General features: G+C 26.4%; 5 protein-coding genes across 5 annotated transcripts; 3 read left to right on the forward strand and 2 right to left on the reverse strand.

Moving 5' to 3' along the window:
• Window positions 1-485: 485 nt before the first annotated feature.
• On the forward strand, window positions 486-3,561 carry LOC132923070 (uncharacterized). Its single transcript, XM_060986875.1, has 7 exons — window positions 486-783; window positions 845-955; window positions 1,037-1,136; window positions 2,696-2,839; window positions 2,941-3,054; window positions 3,157-3,339; window positions 3,401-3,561. Exons 1-7 carry the CDS (start codon window positions 734-736, stop codon window positions 3,536-3,538), a joined length of 840 nt encoding a protein of 279 aa, XP_060842858.1. The 5' UTR covers window positions 486-733; the 3' UTR covers window positions 3,539-3,561.
• Window positions 3,562-4,421: 860 nt separating this feature from the next.
• LOC132923069 (solute carrier family 35 member G1) lies at window positions 4,422-8,064 on the forward strand. Its single transcript, XM_060986874.1, has 2 exons — window positions 4,422-4,754; window positions 6,025-8,064. Exon 2 carries the CDS (start codon window positions 6,123-6,125, stop codon window positions 7,140-7,142), a length of 1,020 nt encoding a protein of 339 aa, XP_060842857.1. The 5' UTR covers window positions 4,422-4,754; window positions 6,025-6,122; the 3' UTR covers window positions 7,143-8,064.
• A 659-nt stretch (window positions 8,065-8,723) lies between these two features.
• LOC132918914 (glutathione S-transferase theta-4-like) lies at window positions 8,724-14,691 on the forward strand. The gene is made up of 10 exons (XM_060980273.1): window positions 8,724-9,016; window positions 9,087-9,174; window positions 9,451-9,601; window positions 9,675-9,855; window positions 9,915-10,076; window positions 12,456-12,578; window positions 12,655-12,742; window positions 13,641-13,791; window positions 13,866-14,046; window positions 14,110-14,691. Exons 1-10 carry the CDS (start codon window positions 8,902-8,904, stop codon window positions 14,271-14,273), a joined length of 1,404 nt encoding a protein of 467 aa, XP_060836256.1. The 5' UTR covers window positions 8,724-8,901; the 3' UTR covers window positions 14,274-14,691.
• LOC132923071 (cytochrome c oxidase subunit 6A2, mitochondrial-like) lies at window positions 10,381-12,228 on the reverse strand. The gene is made up of 3 exons (XM_060986876.1): window positions 11,987-12,228; window positions 11,735-11,898; window positions 10,381-10,620 (listed from the first exon to the last, which is right to left on the reverse strand). The coding sequence occupies exons 1-3, from the start codon at window positions 12,090-12,092 to the stop codon at window positions 10,534-10,536; spliced, it is 357 nt and encodes a 118-aa protein (XP_060842859.1). The 5' UTR covers window positions 12,093-12,228; the 3' UTR covers window positions 10,381-10,533.
• A 1,618-nt stretch (window positions 14,692-16,309) lies between the features above and the next one.
• On the reverse strand, window positions 16,310-17,076 carry LOC132923072 (nuclear protein 1). Its single transcript, XM_060986878.1, has 2 exons — window positions 16,865-17,076; window positions 16,310-16,774 (listed from the first exon to the last, which is right to left on the reverse strand). Exons 1-2 carry the CDS (start codon window positions 16,944-16,946, stop codon window positions 16,626-16,628), a joined length of 231 nt encoding a protein of 76 aa, XP_060842861.1. The 5' UTR covers window positions 16,947-17,076; the 3' UTR covers window positions 16,310-16,625.
• Window positions 17,077-17,469: the final 393 nt, after the last annotated feature.

The following is a 17,469-nucleotide window of genomic DNA, read 5'->3' on the forward strand; positions in this document are numbered from 1 at the left end:
TAATATTTGAGTTTTAAAATACATAAATTTGGGAATTATTTGGGAATTTTTACATTTCACTGTTGGTATTTCTGCATTTTCAGTTGGACCCGATTTTTGCGTTTCTTCCATGAAAATTTAGTGATAAAAAATCTGCTTGTTATCACGGGGTCCAACTGCCCGAGCCCCCGCATAAGGTAATAGGTATTAAACCCTTGACGGGCTTGACGTGTGATAAATAGGTAACAAATTGCAACTCGTAATTGAGTAATATGTAGTTGTGAATTTGTGATGTGCCATCATAATATTTATTATCATCAGTATAACATTTTTTTTAGTATACATTTTTATTCATTCATCTATTAATTCAGTTCCGTAAAATATTTTCGAATTTTGCTGGTTTATTCATAATTCAAATAACTTTTGAACGAAAATGTTTGCTCTTTTATAAATGAAACACTGTAAATATTATTATCACAACCATATTTTTATCTTCTTTTCATTTTGATAATAATACAACAATGGGTTTTAGTATCGGAATTCTATATTAAGTTGTTTACAATTTTCCGTTGATTTGTATTTGATTTGCATGATCTTATACCTTGAGAAAATTCTATTTCAATCCCATTTAGTCGAATAAATACAAGATTATACAAATTCGATTACTGTAGCAATGCGCAGAGTACAAACAAACACTAGAAAACATCGTGCTATTTGTTGTTTAAACTATTGAAGTAATCGTTTTGATAAAAACATGGGTCGCAGAAGTGGAAAAGCATCAAAATTGAAACGCCATTTGTCTCTGTAATATACCATACAATACTTTTACAAAACATTAGTCTTATGAATAATTTTTAAATTTCAGTGATGATTTAACTGGTAGACCATATAGGTTACCCATTGACCGGAATCAAATTCGTCAAGTTGACCAAATTGATAATCCTCAAAATGGACATGAATATCTCTACATGGCTAGGTATATTATGTTACCTATTTGATTATTTTATAATTTTTTTTTTCCTAGACATTTTTGCCATGTATATTCATTGTTTTATAGAAAAATGGAAGATAAATTGCCTCCAGTTATGACTGCTACTAATGTTGAACTTCAGCAATTCATAAACAAATTTGAAAGCAACGCTCCTACATATATAATAGTTAGTATTGAAATATATTTGGTTCATGAACTACTTTGGTAAAATTAAATTATTTGAACAAACAAGTTAACATTTTTTAAATATATACATTACTTAAATCAATGACATAAGTCTATTGATTTAATAAATTACAAAGCATTATTCATTACAACATTTCTGTTATATTTTTATATTTAATCATATATATCACTATATCAATGAGTAGGGTTCTGATTTTAAAGGAAATGCTTCTTTTTATATATTTAAGATAGAAATCTAATTATTATACATAAATTCGTTTCACATCAATCTGATTCCAAATAAACAAATTTATTTTGGCTTTTTTTTGTGTAAATGCTTTTTTTGCTTTTTTCAGTTATTCTAACTGTGGAATTTTTATATGTCTGTTATGCTATAAAAATAAACATTAAAACTATACTGTGTGGCGTTTCATCAAACAAAATTAACTATCATGGGTTTGATTTAAACAAAACTTCTTGCATGAAGTATGCACTGATCACTTTAGTCGATGTAGAACATTCGTTTTCTATGTATAAAAACATCCTCTCAGATAATAGAGTCAGTTTCACTTCTGAAAATCTTGCCAAATACATGATAGTAAATTCTTTTTTTAATTAAAATTAATTTTTCAATTTTTTTTTATTCAGTTTTTTAAATTATAACTTATTATTCATATTAATTTTTTGTCATGCTTTTTTTTGCTTTTTTAAAGAATAAATATGCTTCATTCTTGCATTTTTTGTTATTTATTATGCTTTAAAATCCGAACCCTATCAATAAGTAATATATACAATTATATTTATTAATCATACTGAAAAAAAAACGACCACCTAGTTTTATGTCAATTATTACAGCAATTAATATCTCCCATTTAAAATACAGATTCATGTTTTTTAACACGATAAAATATATTAGATTTATCATTGATGCAGAAGAATCTTGGACCATAGTTCTCAACAAATTATATTCCCTTGCCAAGCGCAAACGCAGTAAAAAATTCAGGGGGAGATTGAAAAAAGGTACATAAATATCATACTATTCATTTATAGTTCAGGTCATTTATTTTTTGTTCCTAATATTTCGGAGGCTGTTTAAACACCCAAAACCCTCCCTGCGTTCGCGCCTGTCCCTTGACATTGTGTACAATATATATGATTATTTAAATAATTTTATTGGATTTGACTTAATTATCTAAACATTAACTACTATACACATTGATGGCCCAGATGAAGTTAACACTATTTTTTTTTTCAACGATCAAAATATTTTATTACAATGAATTTTTAAAAAAATTGCTTGGAAGCTTAATTGTATTTTTAAAATATTTTTTTTATTTAATCATATTTTTTTTAATAATATGCAATTGATTTAGGTATAGAAAAAATACATTCTACATATATAAAAAACTTATTTTTTTACTAAATTTTAATAGTTTTGATGTGTCATAATCATAAACATCAAACTAATAATTTACAAGAATTAAATTTGTTATTGACTTATAATTTATTATTTTAAAAAATCATTATTGATATAAAAATAAGTATGATAATGTTTTTTAGCCTCAACTTGAATTGCCTTGTATAAAAAATAAGAAATTACTGCCAACTAAAGCCGAAATAATGTCATACATTGAACAGTATGATGATGCCAGAACCAAAATTCACCATGCCAGAAAATGTATTACTCATCCTGAAAATATATTAGTATGTTATGCATCTATATTTATTATATATACAAATTCATAATTATACTTTCTAATTATATGTTATTGATAAATACTAATTTTAAATTTAATCATTTTCAGCCAGTGTCTAATTCACCAACTGCTTGGTTCACATTTTTATTTGGAAGACAAATTAATGCTTCTACTCCGTTGAATCCTGTCCATAATATTGACAAAACTATTTATTTTTTTCAAGTAATTTAAGAAATATACAATCTATGACAATTAAAATAATATAAACACTTGTTATAAACATCATTTGTTTAATGAATGATGTATACATTTTAATATTTTTAGAGCCATTGTGCTGCTGTTATTTCTAACTTTGTTCAATGGATCACGAAAAAAATAATAAACACCAGTGATGTAACTTCTTGGACATTTTCAGTGTATGCTAGTATGGATAGTGATCCATGTGAAACTCTGTTATCAGACATGCGTATACTTACACAGTTGTTTATTAATGCACGAGCAGTAACTGTAAGTAGAATTTTATCTATACTACATTCATATTTAATAATTTAATTTTTATATTTTAAAGGAAGATCATTTGGATGTTTCTGCTTTACGTTACAGCTGTTTAATTAACTTGGTTTCAGAAAAATTTAAACAATACGATCTCGGTGATATTGTTAACTATAAAGATCATTATTCTGGTAGTAGCAAGGTAAAAAAATAAATATAAATATTAAATACTGTTCATTGTTTATTTCTTTGCATTATATAATTTTCAGTATTAGTTCTAATATCATGGGACTTTTACTTTAATTTTGAATGCATGTTTATTTATAATAATGTTTATTACTTAAACTTATCATGATATATACATTTTTATTTATGTAATTTAGTTAAATAATATTTAAATATAATAAAAAAAATTAAATTTAAAATATTTTCAATAACAAGATAAACTTTTAAGCTATAAAAAATTGTTATTTTTGTTATGTTATAAAATAAAATATAAAGCTGTATAATAAATACTATACTATACTATTTTATACAACAATGTTTATTGTAACTATCCAGGAATGTACACAAATAGTTCATTTTTGATATAATCAATAATTTATATTACTCTACATATTGTGTACTATTCTTACATGTCTCCATAAATATATTTTTTTTTTAATCAATATTATAGTAATATAATTTGGAAACAATATTACTATATTAGAGTAACACAAATATTATAGTTTATAATAATTTTTTGTATAATATTATAAATACATATGAAGACATTAAGATCAATTGTAAAGTTAAACGCTTAGTCAACATATTGCTTACCTACTTGGCTGAACAGAAAAGTAAAGTTTAGTTAAGTATTATGTACCATAGTACATTTTGTAAACAAATTAAAAATTTAAAAACAATATGTTGACTAAGTGTTTAACTTTACAATTGATCTTATTTGTAATATTACAAGATTGTATTTTATTTAGTTTCCATATTATTTCACATTTTTTAAAGGTTAAATCATTACCTACTGAATAATGTAATTATTTTACTACAGGAATTTTGTTTAACTTAGCTTTTTTTACTCAGAGTTATAATTAAATGCTTTTAATGTGATTATACTTAACTGAAAAAAAAAAAATAGAGATAATAATACACGTAATGTTATCTTAATTATAACAAGTTACATAGTAGATAAATATGTAATCTACTAATACTATTTTTATCTAATAAATATTATAAGGGCATAGAGCTGCGAACAGTGGCATTGCGGTGGTCAACATTCCAATATTTTAGTTTTATTTTAGTGATTAAAAATAGAAAAATAACTTATTTAGTATTTTTAGTATACCAAAAAAATTATCCATATTCATACAGTTGTAACTATTGAAATGAAAATAATCCAAACAATTCTAGTTTTTTGGAAAACGTGAAATTAACTAGTAAGTATATACAATTAAATATTTATTTGTGGGGCTACAGCCCCCATAATATTTTATACTAGTCAATGATTTATATTAACTATTAAGTATTATTTTGTTATAAAATTATTAAGCATCTCCATTCTATATGTTTTCCTTTTAATTATTTAGTCAAATTATAGAATAACAGTGACAGTGACGTAATTACCGCAGCTGCAATAGTAACATATGCCTCTGGGTGTAAACAGTATTGTTTTATTGACAAAAAGTATAATATCTATTATTTTAATGACAAAACAAATATTTTTATGTGTGACTGGACGAGGATTAACTTTGAAAATTGAAGTTGAAGAACGGAATAAATTGAATCTATTCTGTGGCTATAGTATAGTATTTTCAATAGTTTAAATATTAAAGTCATGATTTTTTTCAATATTTCGACAATCCTATATTGCCTCCTAATAATCGCACGAGGATATTATATTAAGAAGATAGGATGTCATCGTAATATTTATCTCTCTTTAACCAACGCGCAACATGGGAAATTTTAGTCACAATAATGACTAACCACATTAATTTCTCAAATTAAAGTGAAATAACCTTTTTTACAATTTGAAGTTAAGAACTATCTAGAGCATTTCTTAAGAGTTTTATTATATTTTAATTTTAAAGCGAGTTATAAGTATTTTAAGATTGTAAATTATTTATAAATCTTAAAAAACTCATAACTCGCTTTAAAATTAAAATATAATAAAACGCTTACAAGATGCTCGAGATAATGGTCTTAACTTTAAATTTTGTAAGAGGTAACGTACAGCAACCTCTGGAAAAAAATGGAAATCGCATCCAGCTTTAGTTATAATCATTATTGTGAACATAAAATTTGCTGTTGCGCGTGGGTCAGAGAGAAAATACAAATAGTGCGCTGGCCGCTGACATTCTCTTAAGCGGGCTTGTGGATTCAGTGAATGGCATTGCATTATCAGACCATGATAATCAATTTACCATTTTTATCATGAAGTAATATCACAGATTAAAAAAAAACAATTTTCGTATAATCATTCATCTGTGGTTCTATTGCTATTTTAAATTTTCACAGAATAAATAAAAATGTATTCTGTCATTCTGTGCTATTTTACTAATTCTACTATTCTAGATTTAAGATCTTTCGATTAACATTTCGGACTCCTGGCACTGCAGCATATTTTTAATTTTTTTAGGATATTAGTATACTACCTAGTACCGACCCTAAATTAATAACTCGAATCTTAGTTCTTGTTCATGCTTTCAGAATTTAACGAATCGGGTCAAGAGTAAAGTATTATTCTAGCACACTGATTTTGAACGTGTGAATAGTTTCATAAAGTAAGTAATACTCAAACCATGTAAATGGCTGAACGACTAGAACTTCAAAATCTGGTAATCGAGACGGATACACCATCGACAAGTTCGCCAGTAACGCCAAATGTCACGTCGTCTCCAAAAAAGCAAATAAAAATTCTCGGATTATTGTTGGCTGCCATATCATCCTTATTTTTCTCTCTGTCTTCGTTAATAGTCAAATGGCTCAAAGACATGGACCCATTAGAATTGGCTGCCATTCGTTTTGTTGGAATACTACTTCCTTCACTACCCATACTGATCTATAGTAAACAGAATCCATTTCCCAAAGGACAACGACTCATGTTACTACTTCGTGCATTTTCTGGGGCCACTGCTTTGTCTCTCACTTTCTACGCCATCAGACACATGCCCTTAGCTGATGCTTCGGTAATTGTATTCAGCGTGCCTGTTATAGTCGCAATATTTGCTAGAATATTTCTCAAGGAACCATGTGGACTATTTCACTACTTAACATTGTTCTTAACAATGATTGGAGTCTTGTTGATCACAAGACCTCCTTTCTTATTTGGGCATTCAACCAAACAATACAATTTTTTAGGTCCATTAGCTGCTTTGCTTTCGACATTTTTTGCAGCTATTGTTTATATACTATTAAGAGCTTTGAAGAACTTACATTTCAGTGTTATTATGGTGACGTTTGCCGCTTATTCTATCATTCAAACATCTACCATGGCTTGGGCTACAGGAAACTTGTGTTGGCCAAAATGCGGTACTGAGAAAATTTTAGTAATCGCTTTGGGTGTGTTCAGTTTCTCTGGACAAATATGCTTAACCATTGCAGCCCAACTAGAGGAAGCAGGATTGGTGGCTATTGCAAGGACTGTTGATGTGGTGTTTGCTTTTGTGTGGCAGATAATATTTTTCAACGAGGTACCTAATATTTTCAGTATTATAGGTGCTGTGTTGGTGACTTCATCAGTTATACTGATTGGCCTTAGAAAGTGGATGATGTCCATGCCATCTACATCTAGCATCAGAAAAAGATTTGGATTTCTATTTTTATGACAGCTACATTTCTTTTATTAATTATTAAACTATTGATCAGCCTAGCATCAGTTATACGATAAATTAAAATAATGAAATCACTTAATGTTTGTTAAATATATATTATAAAGTATTAAAATTTGATGAAAATCAAATGAACATAATTTAATCAGCTCAATCTTAGTATACACTTACTTACTTTTTTAGTTGTGAATCTCAACATACCATTTTAAGACTTGTATTTTAGAAACAACAGTTTGTGATCGTTAATTATTTCATAAGTTTTCATATTAATGTTAGATTAAAATTGAACAAATTAAAAATTGTGTTTTTTTGCAATTAATTAAAATTACATTTTTTATACAGTTTCATTAATAATACAAGAACATTTTTATAAAAATATGTCAAATTAATTCTTTTTATAATTGAACTATATTTCTAGAAATAGAAAACTTTAAAATGTCTAGTCAACATGTAATCAAAATGTAAATTATTTTTATATATTAGATACTTGTAAAACATAAGTTAAAGGTTAGGTTAAACAATTTTTTTTTATTGTCATTATAATTGTACAGTTCAAATACTTATTTAATTACAAATTAAATTTGACAGTTGTTTACAATATTATTGAAACTATTTGTACTTACACTTCTCGGTAATTTATATAAATTAAAAACTAGTCATTAACACAAAACACTTACGAATTAATATAAATTGTAACAAAAATAATAAATAATACAAGTTATTTAGTATATTCCAATGGTAATAGTTTAAGTGAAATTTCATGATTATATAAAAATAATATTGTTAATTTTAACTAGAATTACTTATCTTGGTTGTTAGTTAATTGTTGTATAAAAAGTTTGTATTAACACTATTAATTATCACCTGTGAGAAAATACAAGAATATATTAGATTCTGAGCGGAGTCATGAATTTACCTATATTGATTTTATAATGATGTGTATTTTTTTTGTGTGTGTTTACTTACACGATAAGTATTTGAAAAAATTGTTTGATTTTAACTTTTAGAAAGGTTTCTGATAGAAAATTGATTCTATATAGTTTGTACTTTCGAGAAGTCAAAATTAAAAACTCGGTATTTTCCAAATTAACCGGGTAAAACTAATAAAATTCGATTTTATTTATTAGGTGTAACTCAAAAACAATTAACCATATATTATTATGTGTAAGTACTTTAAATTTACACAAAAGTATATATATAAACCTTGAGATCGAATTATATTCCTAAAAACATATATAGTTTAGACAGTATAATAAAAAACATAGTTAGAGTAAAATTAAATAAAATGGAGGGAAAATAGTACAAAATATTTCTATGTAAAAATTGCAATAGTAAAAAATAGGTACCTACTACAAATTATTTGTATTGACGAAAAAAAGAGTTTAGTTTCATATTTTTAATTCATATATGAACAAACTTGTAAAAACGTGTTTTTACTGTTTTTAATGGTAAACATTTCAAGAAAAAAATAAACTTTTTTAAACGTTTGTTTTCTAATTATGTATTTCTTTTGGAATGAGTGATGACTGATACACGTTTGTTTTGAACCGTTAGTCTTATCAATAGACAATGTGACGTCAATACTATTTGTGCCTATTATGTTTTAAATTATTGGTTTATCATTATTATCGGGCATTCGGGCCATTATTTATTATATTTGATGGTAAAATATTAACTAATAACTACATATTATAATTGGGTTTTGTGAAACGTAGGTTTTTAACTTGAGTTCATTAGGTAGTTTTAATTTTTTAACATGGTTAAATTAAAGTTTTATTACGACTTCTTGTCTCAACCAAGTAGAACTTTGTACATATTTATGAAGAAAACCGAAATTCCGTTTGAACCAAAACCATTAAGTTTAAGACAAGGTACATAAAAAAAATAATAATTTTTTGATCTAACATGAAAGTAGAACTTACTTTCCTTTTATTTTTATAGGAGAGCATCTCACTAAAGAAATTGAAAGCTTAAATCCGTTTAAGAAAGTACCTTTTATTGACGATAAGGGAACAGTTTTAATAGAAAGGTTATTATTTTTAAATATACTTCAAATATGGTTTTAATTAAGTCAACTTAACATATTTTGTCTTCAATTGTTATTAATTGGTTAATTTACAATTAATAGTTGAATGATTTCTATGGTTTATAACTTATCATCTATGTAGATATTATAGATTATGGAGTATTGAGTATTACTATACATAAAAGAATACAAGCAGTACAAATTTACTACTTTGCCATTATCAATTATTCAGTTTATAATTAATATAAATTAATAATACATTTTTTATGCTTTCTCTAGTGTTGCAATACTTCGTTATTTATGTCGAACATATAACGTAGCTGACCATTGGTATCCCAAAGATATAAAAAAGCAGGCTCTTGTTGATGAATATTTGGAGTGGCAACATAATAATATTAGAGCTCATTGTACAGAGTATTTTCGGTACAAGGTAATAATAATTAATGCGATTGTTGATTTTTTTTTATGTTATTATTATTCAAACTAATTGTTTCCTTTTAAAGGCGCTATGGCCATTAAAAACTGGCCAGGCAGCAAATATTGAAAAAGTTACAATACTAGAAAAAAGAATGACCGAAAATCTAAATTTATTAGAAAATATTTGGTTAAAAGATAAACCATTTTTGTGTGGAGACGAAATTTCAGTTTCTGATCTTGTTGCTGCTTGTGAAGTCGAACAACCAAGTAAAATAATTAATATATATTATAATAGTGAGATATTCATGTTTTAAATTTTCTCCTAGGAATTGCTGGTTTTAATCCGTTGGTAGATTGTCCAAATTTAACTAAATGGATAACTAGAGTCCAATCAAAGTTTTCACCTTTTTATAAGGAAGCACATGAAGTTGTCGAACAAACTGCTAATGAATACAAGTCTTATGTTTGTGAATTAAATAAAAAGAATAGTTAATATTTCTGATAAAAAATTTATATTGTATTATAAAATATTTTAGTTGTATGTATTCAAACTTTAACGCAGGCACCAGGCGTTTATAGATATCAAATAATTAATTATGTATAGTCTATCTCAACTTCAAGCTATAGCTCTTCATTTTAAAAATAAAAGTATCTACAGCATTTTTAAAAATAAAGATTTTAATTCATTGCCTACAAAAATAAAACCTCTGTAAATAACAATTGATAAATTATTTCTGTCAGATGATATTTAAAAAAAAATGTTTAAATTCCTAAAATTAAAAAATATCAAACTTTAAGTCTACAAAAAGGTCTCATTTATTCATTAGATATACATAATTGGTTTATAGACTGACTTATTTTTTACAGAATCAGTATAATATACTTTATTAAATTGGTATCATATAACTACAGATAAATAAAACAAATACAGAAAATATTCCATGTTTATTCATCTACTTCATAACCATGAGTGGTAGCATTCAATTTTGGGTTGTGGAACAAAGTCTGATCTCCATTTCCCCATGGGAATCGCTGAAAAAAGTTATAATGGTAAAATTAATGTTTAGGTGAAAAACATGGAACAAATAAAAAAAATGAAATAATATTATCCAATTATCAACTGATCAAAAACATTATTAACAACTGTAAATAACTAATAAATTCTGAAAAACAGCTAAGAATTAAAAAGAACATATAATTATCATTGTTTGTACAATAGAAAAATTTACATTAAAATTAAAATATTTCGTTCATAATAATTTAATATACATTAGTTAAATCAAAAATAATATTTATCAATAAAAATAAAAATTAACCCATAGCTTATGGTGGTCAAGTAGTAGAAACAGTTTTATAAACATATCCTGAACAAAAAGTCCAAATCATTCATTTTTTCAATTTAAAATTAAAATGACTAAAATATATCATATTTAATTTCTTTTATAATATTCTATTTGATTATTATTTCTTTTTCCTATAGAATTACAATTGTCGAGTACAAAAAAATCAAAATGCAATTTTTGAGCTATACTTTTACACCTCGATTGAATTGAATAATTTGTATCTTGTTCAATTCAAGAAATATGCAAAGAAATTTTGTGCGTCAGTATAACAACTATAACATTAAGTCCAAATATTTTCAAAATCAAACTATATTTGTTCTTTTGACTTATTAAAAGATTAGCAATATAAACATAGAAGTTAATAAACTTTAGACTTAACTTTGGTACTTTAATTTTAGTATATAGGCTATATAAATATAATATATACAAATTAGTAACTATTATTTATTTATTTATAATTTATTCAACTTATTTTCACCCTTTTGGTATAATTTTTGTTTTTAATAATGAAGGTGAAATTAAAAATGTCTAGAAATTCTTGAATGTCCTTCATGAAATGAGCATTAACCAATAATTGTGGTCTAGTTAAACTGTGACATTGCCACAAAAAATTAAGAAACAATTTTATAAGTTTTGTTGGAAGTCGATCAATATAGGACTGCAGGTATAATTGCAATCAATGCTTAACAGGGTAAGATAGTCACCATACTTAATACTCAATAATAGATTCACTAAAATTGAACCATTTACTGATTAATTTGTGTATTCAGATAAATATAATAGTCAAAAGCAGATATATATACCCGAGTTCTGATACGCAAATGTTCATATGGAACAAACTCTGGTCGTGATGAGTGTTTTTCGTGTTCCAAATGTCCATTGATGCAGTAAATACTTGCCAACAAACATCCTGGTAAACCAATAAAATAGGTCACTTTTTTCCATAATTCCAAACCTTGGAGGACTTCTGTAATTCAATTAAAACACAATAAGCAAATATATACAAGAGTTATCATTTATTACAACAGTATATGACGTTAAAAAAATCCACATGCCAGGTTTTTCGTAGCCCTTGAGTTTGTCGGGAGTGAACTGCTCGTCCATGATGGCGCGTAATTGCTTGCCAGCAGAAAACTTCCGGGAAAACACCCTAAACGACATTTTATCGTTCTTATTTAAAAATGAAAAATGGAATAAACGTTCAGCACAGTCACGACCGTACTCGTGAAAATTTTTCGAATAATTTAGTTTAAAACACTTATATGCAAGCAGAAGCAGCAAGCAAGAATGAAAATTGTAATCATATGGAATTTTTTATCTTTTTGAAGGTTATGATAAGAACTAAACCATCGATGAACATAAATATTTCACCGATGTTTTATACTGTTATCATTGAAAATTTCCCACCACATTTCATAATTTTCATTTTAATAAAAGTTGATCGTCGATCTAATTTTTATATTTTCTAGTGACTGGTTTATACTTTATACTCGGTTTTTCAAAGAGGGTAGTCTAGGATTTAACTAAATAACATGGCTAAGTTAATATTTTATCACAATTTATTGTCACAACCATCCAGAGCATTGTATATGTTTTTTAAAAAAGCTGAAATTCCGTTCGAAGATAAAGTTGTGGACATATTGAAAGGTGAGTGAATGTCATATTATACAATTGTTAATTATTTATTTATTTTAACATATTATCTGATAAATCCTTGTTGTAGGAGAACAGTTTACACCCGAATTTGAGGCTATAAATCCATTCAAAAAAGTACCAGTCATCAATGATAAGGGATTTGTTCTTACTGAAAGGTAATAAATACATTAATATAGACACAACCGATGTAATATACTACATAGTGTTATGTTATAACTATGTAGTATTTGCTCTACGTTTTGTCACTTCAGCAAAAGTGAAGCATGTATATAGCGACTATGCATGAATGCATGATTGTAGTACAGTCGTTCAACCATGAATATGATTTTTTCATTCGTGAGTACCTAACCTTTTGTTCATAATATGATAGATAAAAAATACTTTCTTATTTAGTATAGTGATGGACATAGGCGTAACTAGGGGGGCTTGGGTGGACTTCAGCCCCGCTAGAATTTTTGGGTAAATGTATTTGCTTATAAACATATTAGTTTTAACTTTATCTTTGCTTATAATATAAAAAATATAATGTTTTATATAAACAAATAATCCTTTCAAGTCAGTTGTAAGCACAACATCAATAAAAACAATTAATAATAATCATAATTAAAAAAAATTTGCTATAAAACATTTTTAGGAATCTAGCCCCCCCCCCCCTAACTTAAAGGACTAGTTACGCGTATGGTCATGGGTATTTAATACATTAAAATTACTAACTATCATGAGCTTATTTTGTGGTTTACGTATTTATAAAAGTAAAAAGATATATAATTGTATATATTACAGCATAACCCTGCAGTCGATTCAATATCAATCATTATAATTAATTTTTTATTTATCTTTTACCCTACCTAGTTATACAATATACTTATTACTATATTATTATATACTGTTTTTAAAAATATTTTGAAAATTAATTCATTATTATGATAGTTTGATTGTTAATCACAGTTTTAAATTAACTAACAAATAATTAACTGCATGATGTATTAATTTAGTATTAAAATGTTGTGTGCAGGGTTTAATTTAACTAAGAATATGGTTATTATTTTATAGCATTGCAATTCTTCGTTACATTTGTCGTACTTATAATGTAGCTGATCACTGGTACCCTAAAGACTCTGGGAAACAAGCACACGTAGATGAATATCTTGAGTGGCAACACACAAATACTAGAGGTGATTGTGCTCTCTATTGTTTACATAAAGTAAGGTTCTACATCATGTAATTCATTTATAATAAATATATTCAATTATTATATTAAACTAATATATATTTCAGGTATTTTGGCCTCTAATTGCTGGAAAACCAGTAAATGAACAGAGAGTGGCACAATTAGAAAAAAGAATGATGATTACTTTAGACTTAATAGATAATGTTTGGCTAAAAAATAAAACTTTTTTGAGTGGAAACGAAATTTCCATTTCTGATATTGTTGGTATTTGTGAAATTGAACAAACAAGTAAATACATTTGTCCATAGAAAAAATTTGATTGAATACTCTTAACATTTTTTTTTTGTTTAGGAATGGCCGGCTTTGATCCATATGCTAATCGTCCAAATTTATCTAAATGGAAAATGAGAACGGCATCATATTTAAACCCGTATTATGAAGAGGCCAATGAAATAGTTGAAATATATGTAGCTAAATATAATAAAAAATATGGTAAACCGAGTTCTAAAATTTAATTTTATTCATTCTATTAATAACTTTGATCATGTCATAAAAAATGTATACATTTATTATATAGTATAATTATTAATTTATCGAAGTTATTGTATATTTTTTCAATATTGTTCAAATTAATTACTTAGGTTAGGTTACATTAAAAATGTTTGTTTATTGTTATAGTTATGATGGGTTGTTTTGTATATTTTTTTAATTTAATTTGATCACAACATTGTTTAACTATGACTACAACACTTTGTTTTGTCTTATTTATGTTAAGAGTACTTACCTTATTATTTTAGTAATTAATTGTAATCTCTATTATACCATAGGAAATGTTTTTATACCAATAATTTTTATTTTATATAGTATTTGATGTGATTGATTTAATATTATTATTTAAGTTTCTTATGGTATTATAAATGTATATAACTTAATCAGTGGTGTTCCCATGAATTTTTTTGAGAATATACTACATCATCAAATACGCATGTATTATGGGTATACGCAGTTACCCATAATATTGAAAAAAAATCTTGAGAGTATACGGCGTATATGTAGTATATCCTATGGGAACACCACTGAACTTAATGCAATTTTATATCTCCCTAAATTAAATGTTTACATGTTAGTTTATCCACATTTATGGACTGATTTTATTCACGATTATGGTGTTACAACATCAATGAAGATAATCTTTATATTTTATTTTTTTATGATGATTGCCATATAAGGGGGTGGAACTACATTTGCATTAATTCATACAATTGGATTACCTTTAAACATGCATTGTAATTGTTAATTATACTTAAGTCTTAAAGCAATCTTGAAACATTTATATAGCCGACAAGACAAAATTATGTAATATAATGCCTTTTCAATCTCATAACTTATTTATCACTAGAATATTATAATATCATTTATAGTTTAATAATAACATAGTATGTTTTTTCTTCCCACATACACGTCATGTAATTGGCAAACTGGTTTATTATATGTTGTAGAGTTAAATTATTTGCTTTAGTCAGTTTAAATTGAATTGGTTTTTAATAAAATATAACATGAGCATAAAAAGTACAATAATGTGAGGCATGAAAGCGCTATGGACTCAATAGCTAGGCATATCTGAAAATGCTATCCTATGGGCTCCTTTATACATGGCATACTCCTTTGTACATTATTTTCTTATAACAATAGTTCTGTAACTTATCCAATACTCTTATGGTTGTTATTCATATGTGATTATATTTTAATATAAGTTTTCCTAGCAACTAATATAATTGTGATCTAGTTATAATAACATTTTGTTTTTATGGATTTTACAGCTAACAGTACCAATGTGGTGGATATACTATTCAGATCATGATTCTTTGGAAATTTTTTCATGTTAATACGTCATGCCATTGCTGACATTCTAATAATAACTTATACAGTAATCCAAAATAAGATATTTACCAAAAGTTCTGAGAACCCAGTCCATTACAACTCCCTACATTAAAATTTTATTACTTAAATATGACATAATTTTTATGATTTATACCATTTACAATTTCTATTATGTTGATAACGTTACATTTACTAATAATCACCATCTTAGTTTCTTGGAAAGTCAAAAATGACTTTACAACATTTATTTCAGTCACACTTATATATTGCTTTTCATAACCTCTGCATATATTTTCATTTCTGATATCTTAATTTCTTAGCTTCATATGAAGGTAACATATTTATAATATAAAAGAATGGTATATATCATAATCATTATTCAAAATTTTAAGCGTCATTCAATGCAAGGTTATTATATGTATACCATTGAGTTAACAAAGTAGTGAGTACCAGCTGTGTTTAACAATATTGTCAGTTAAAAAATGAAAGTTGTTATTCCTAGCAATACATTTGACCTTGAGATTTATTAATTTGTTTACAGTAAAATTTGATTGTAATAGTATTTAGATTTTATGATGATAACTTAAAATTATAAGTTTGACACATCACAAGTGAGTTAATAGCACGCACGCGGTTAGGTAAATAATAATAATAATAACAAAACTAAAAATGTCAATCAACTTAAATGTATTGAAATGCATTGATGTCATATACAATTACTTATACACCTTTCAAAAATATAACATCTATAGATAATATTATCTTAAAAAAAAAAAAAAAAATAATATATATATTATATTTAAGAAAGAAAAGATAATCTACGGTTAAAGAACGTAGATTAAACGTTTCTGAACATTAGTTTTTAAAATTAATATCAATTATTAACGATGGCTTTTAATGAGCAATCAATTAGTTATTTTGGAAAATAAAGAAAAAAATTATAAGTAAAACCGTTGCAAGACATTGGAGGAAGCGCTTGGATCCCATCACTTTCTGGTTGAAGGATGAGGCTTCAAATTCTCTTCCTTTCTGTTGGTTTCAGTGTTTTGCAATTTAGTTGACAGTTTTCTCGAGTGTCCGCTTGGATCGAAATGATTGGTGTGTTCACTAGCCTCTTTCTTACTCCTATTCTTACCTGTAACGGCGTAAAAAAACACGTTAACAATGTATAAAATAAAACGTGTAAAGATTCACGATGGTGATATTATTTTGTTCATAATATTACCGCTGTGTCCGCTGTTGACCAATTTGTCTTGGTCGTAGTTGTACTCGTCGTATTCATCTTCCATATTCGTGACGGCAGACATGTTTAGTTCGTGTTAAAAATGGATTTTCGTATTAACTTTAAGACGTGCACGCTGACAGTTATATGCGACGTTTTCCGCGTCTGGTTTTTTTTTGTATTATGTTTTCTATCCCCACTTGAATTCGACGTACCGAGTTACAGACAGACCTCTTCTGCGAACGGTTGCCACAGCCGGACGGTCAGCTGTGCTGCAGTAGATAACTCATAGCAGTGCTACCAATGCTGGTCTTTTTTTATACGCGCGATATTTGATAATTCGAAAAGTTCATTAAAACAATATAATATATTTAAAATAAAAAAAACTTGAAACTATTAATATTTTATATATTTATAATTATGTGGTCCGATGTACACATTATTAATTTTAGTATTTTACACCAGAAGAATTTCTTATTTTATTTTATATGTTTAATTAAGTGCGTATATATTAATTGTTAACTACGCCTGTCCTGTCTGTGTTAGGTAACACATTTATAGTCGGTATTGCGGTAATTTAAATATTATTAAACTGAATTAATTTTTTT

Source organism: Rhopalosiphum padi, chromosome 2 (assembly GCF_020882245.1).
Source record: "Rhopalosiphum padi isolate XX-2018 chromosome 2, ASM2088224v1, whole genome shotgun sequence".
Taxonomy (NCBI): domain Eukaryota; kingdom Metazoa; phylum Arthropoda; class Insecta; order Hemiptera; family Aphididae; genus Rhopalosiphum; species Rhopalosiphum padi.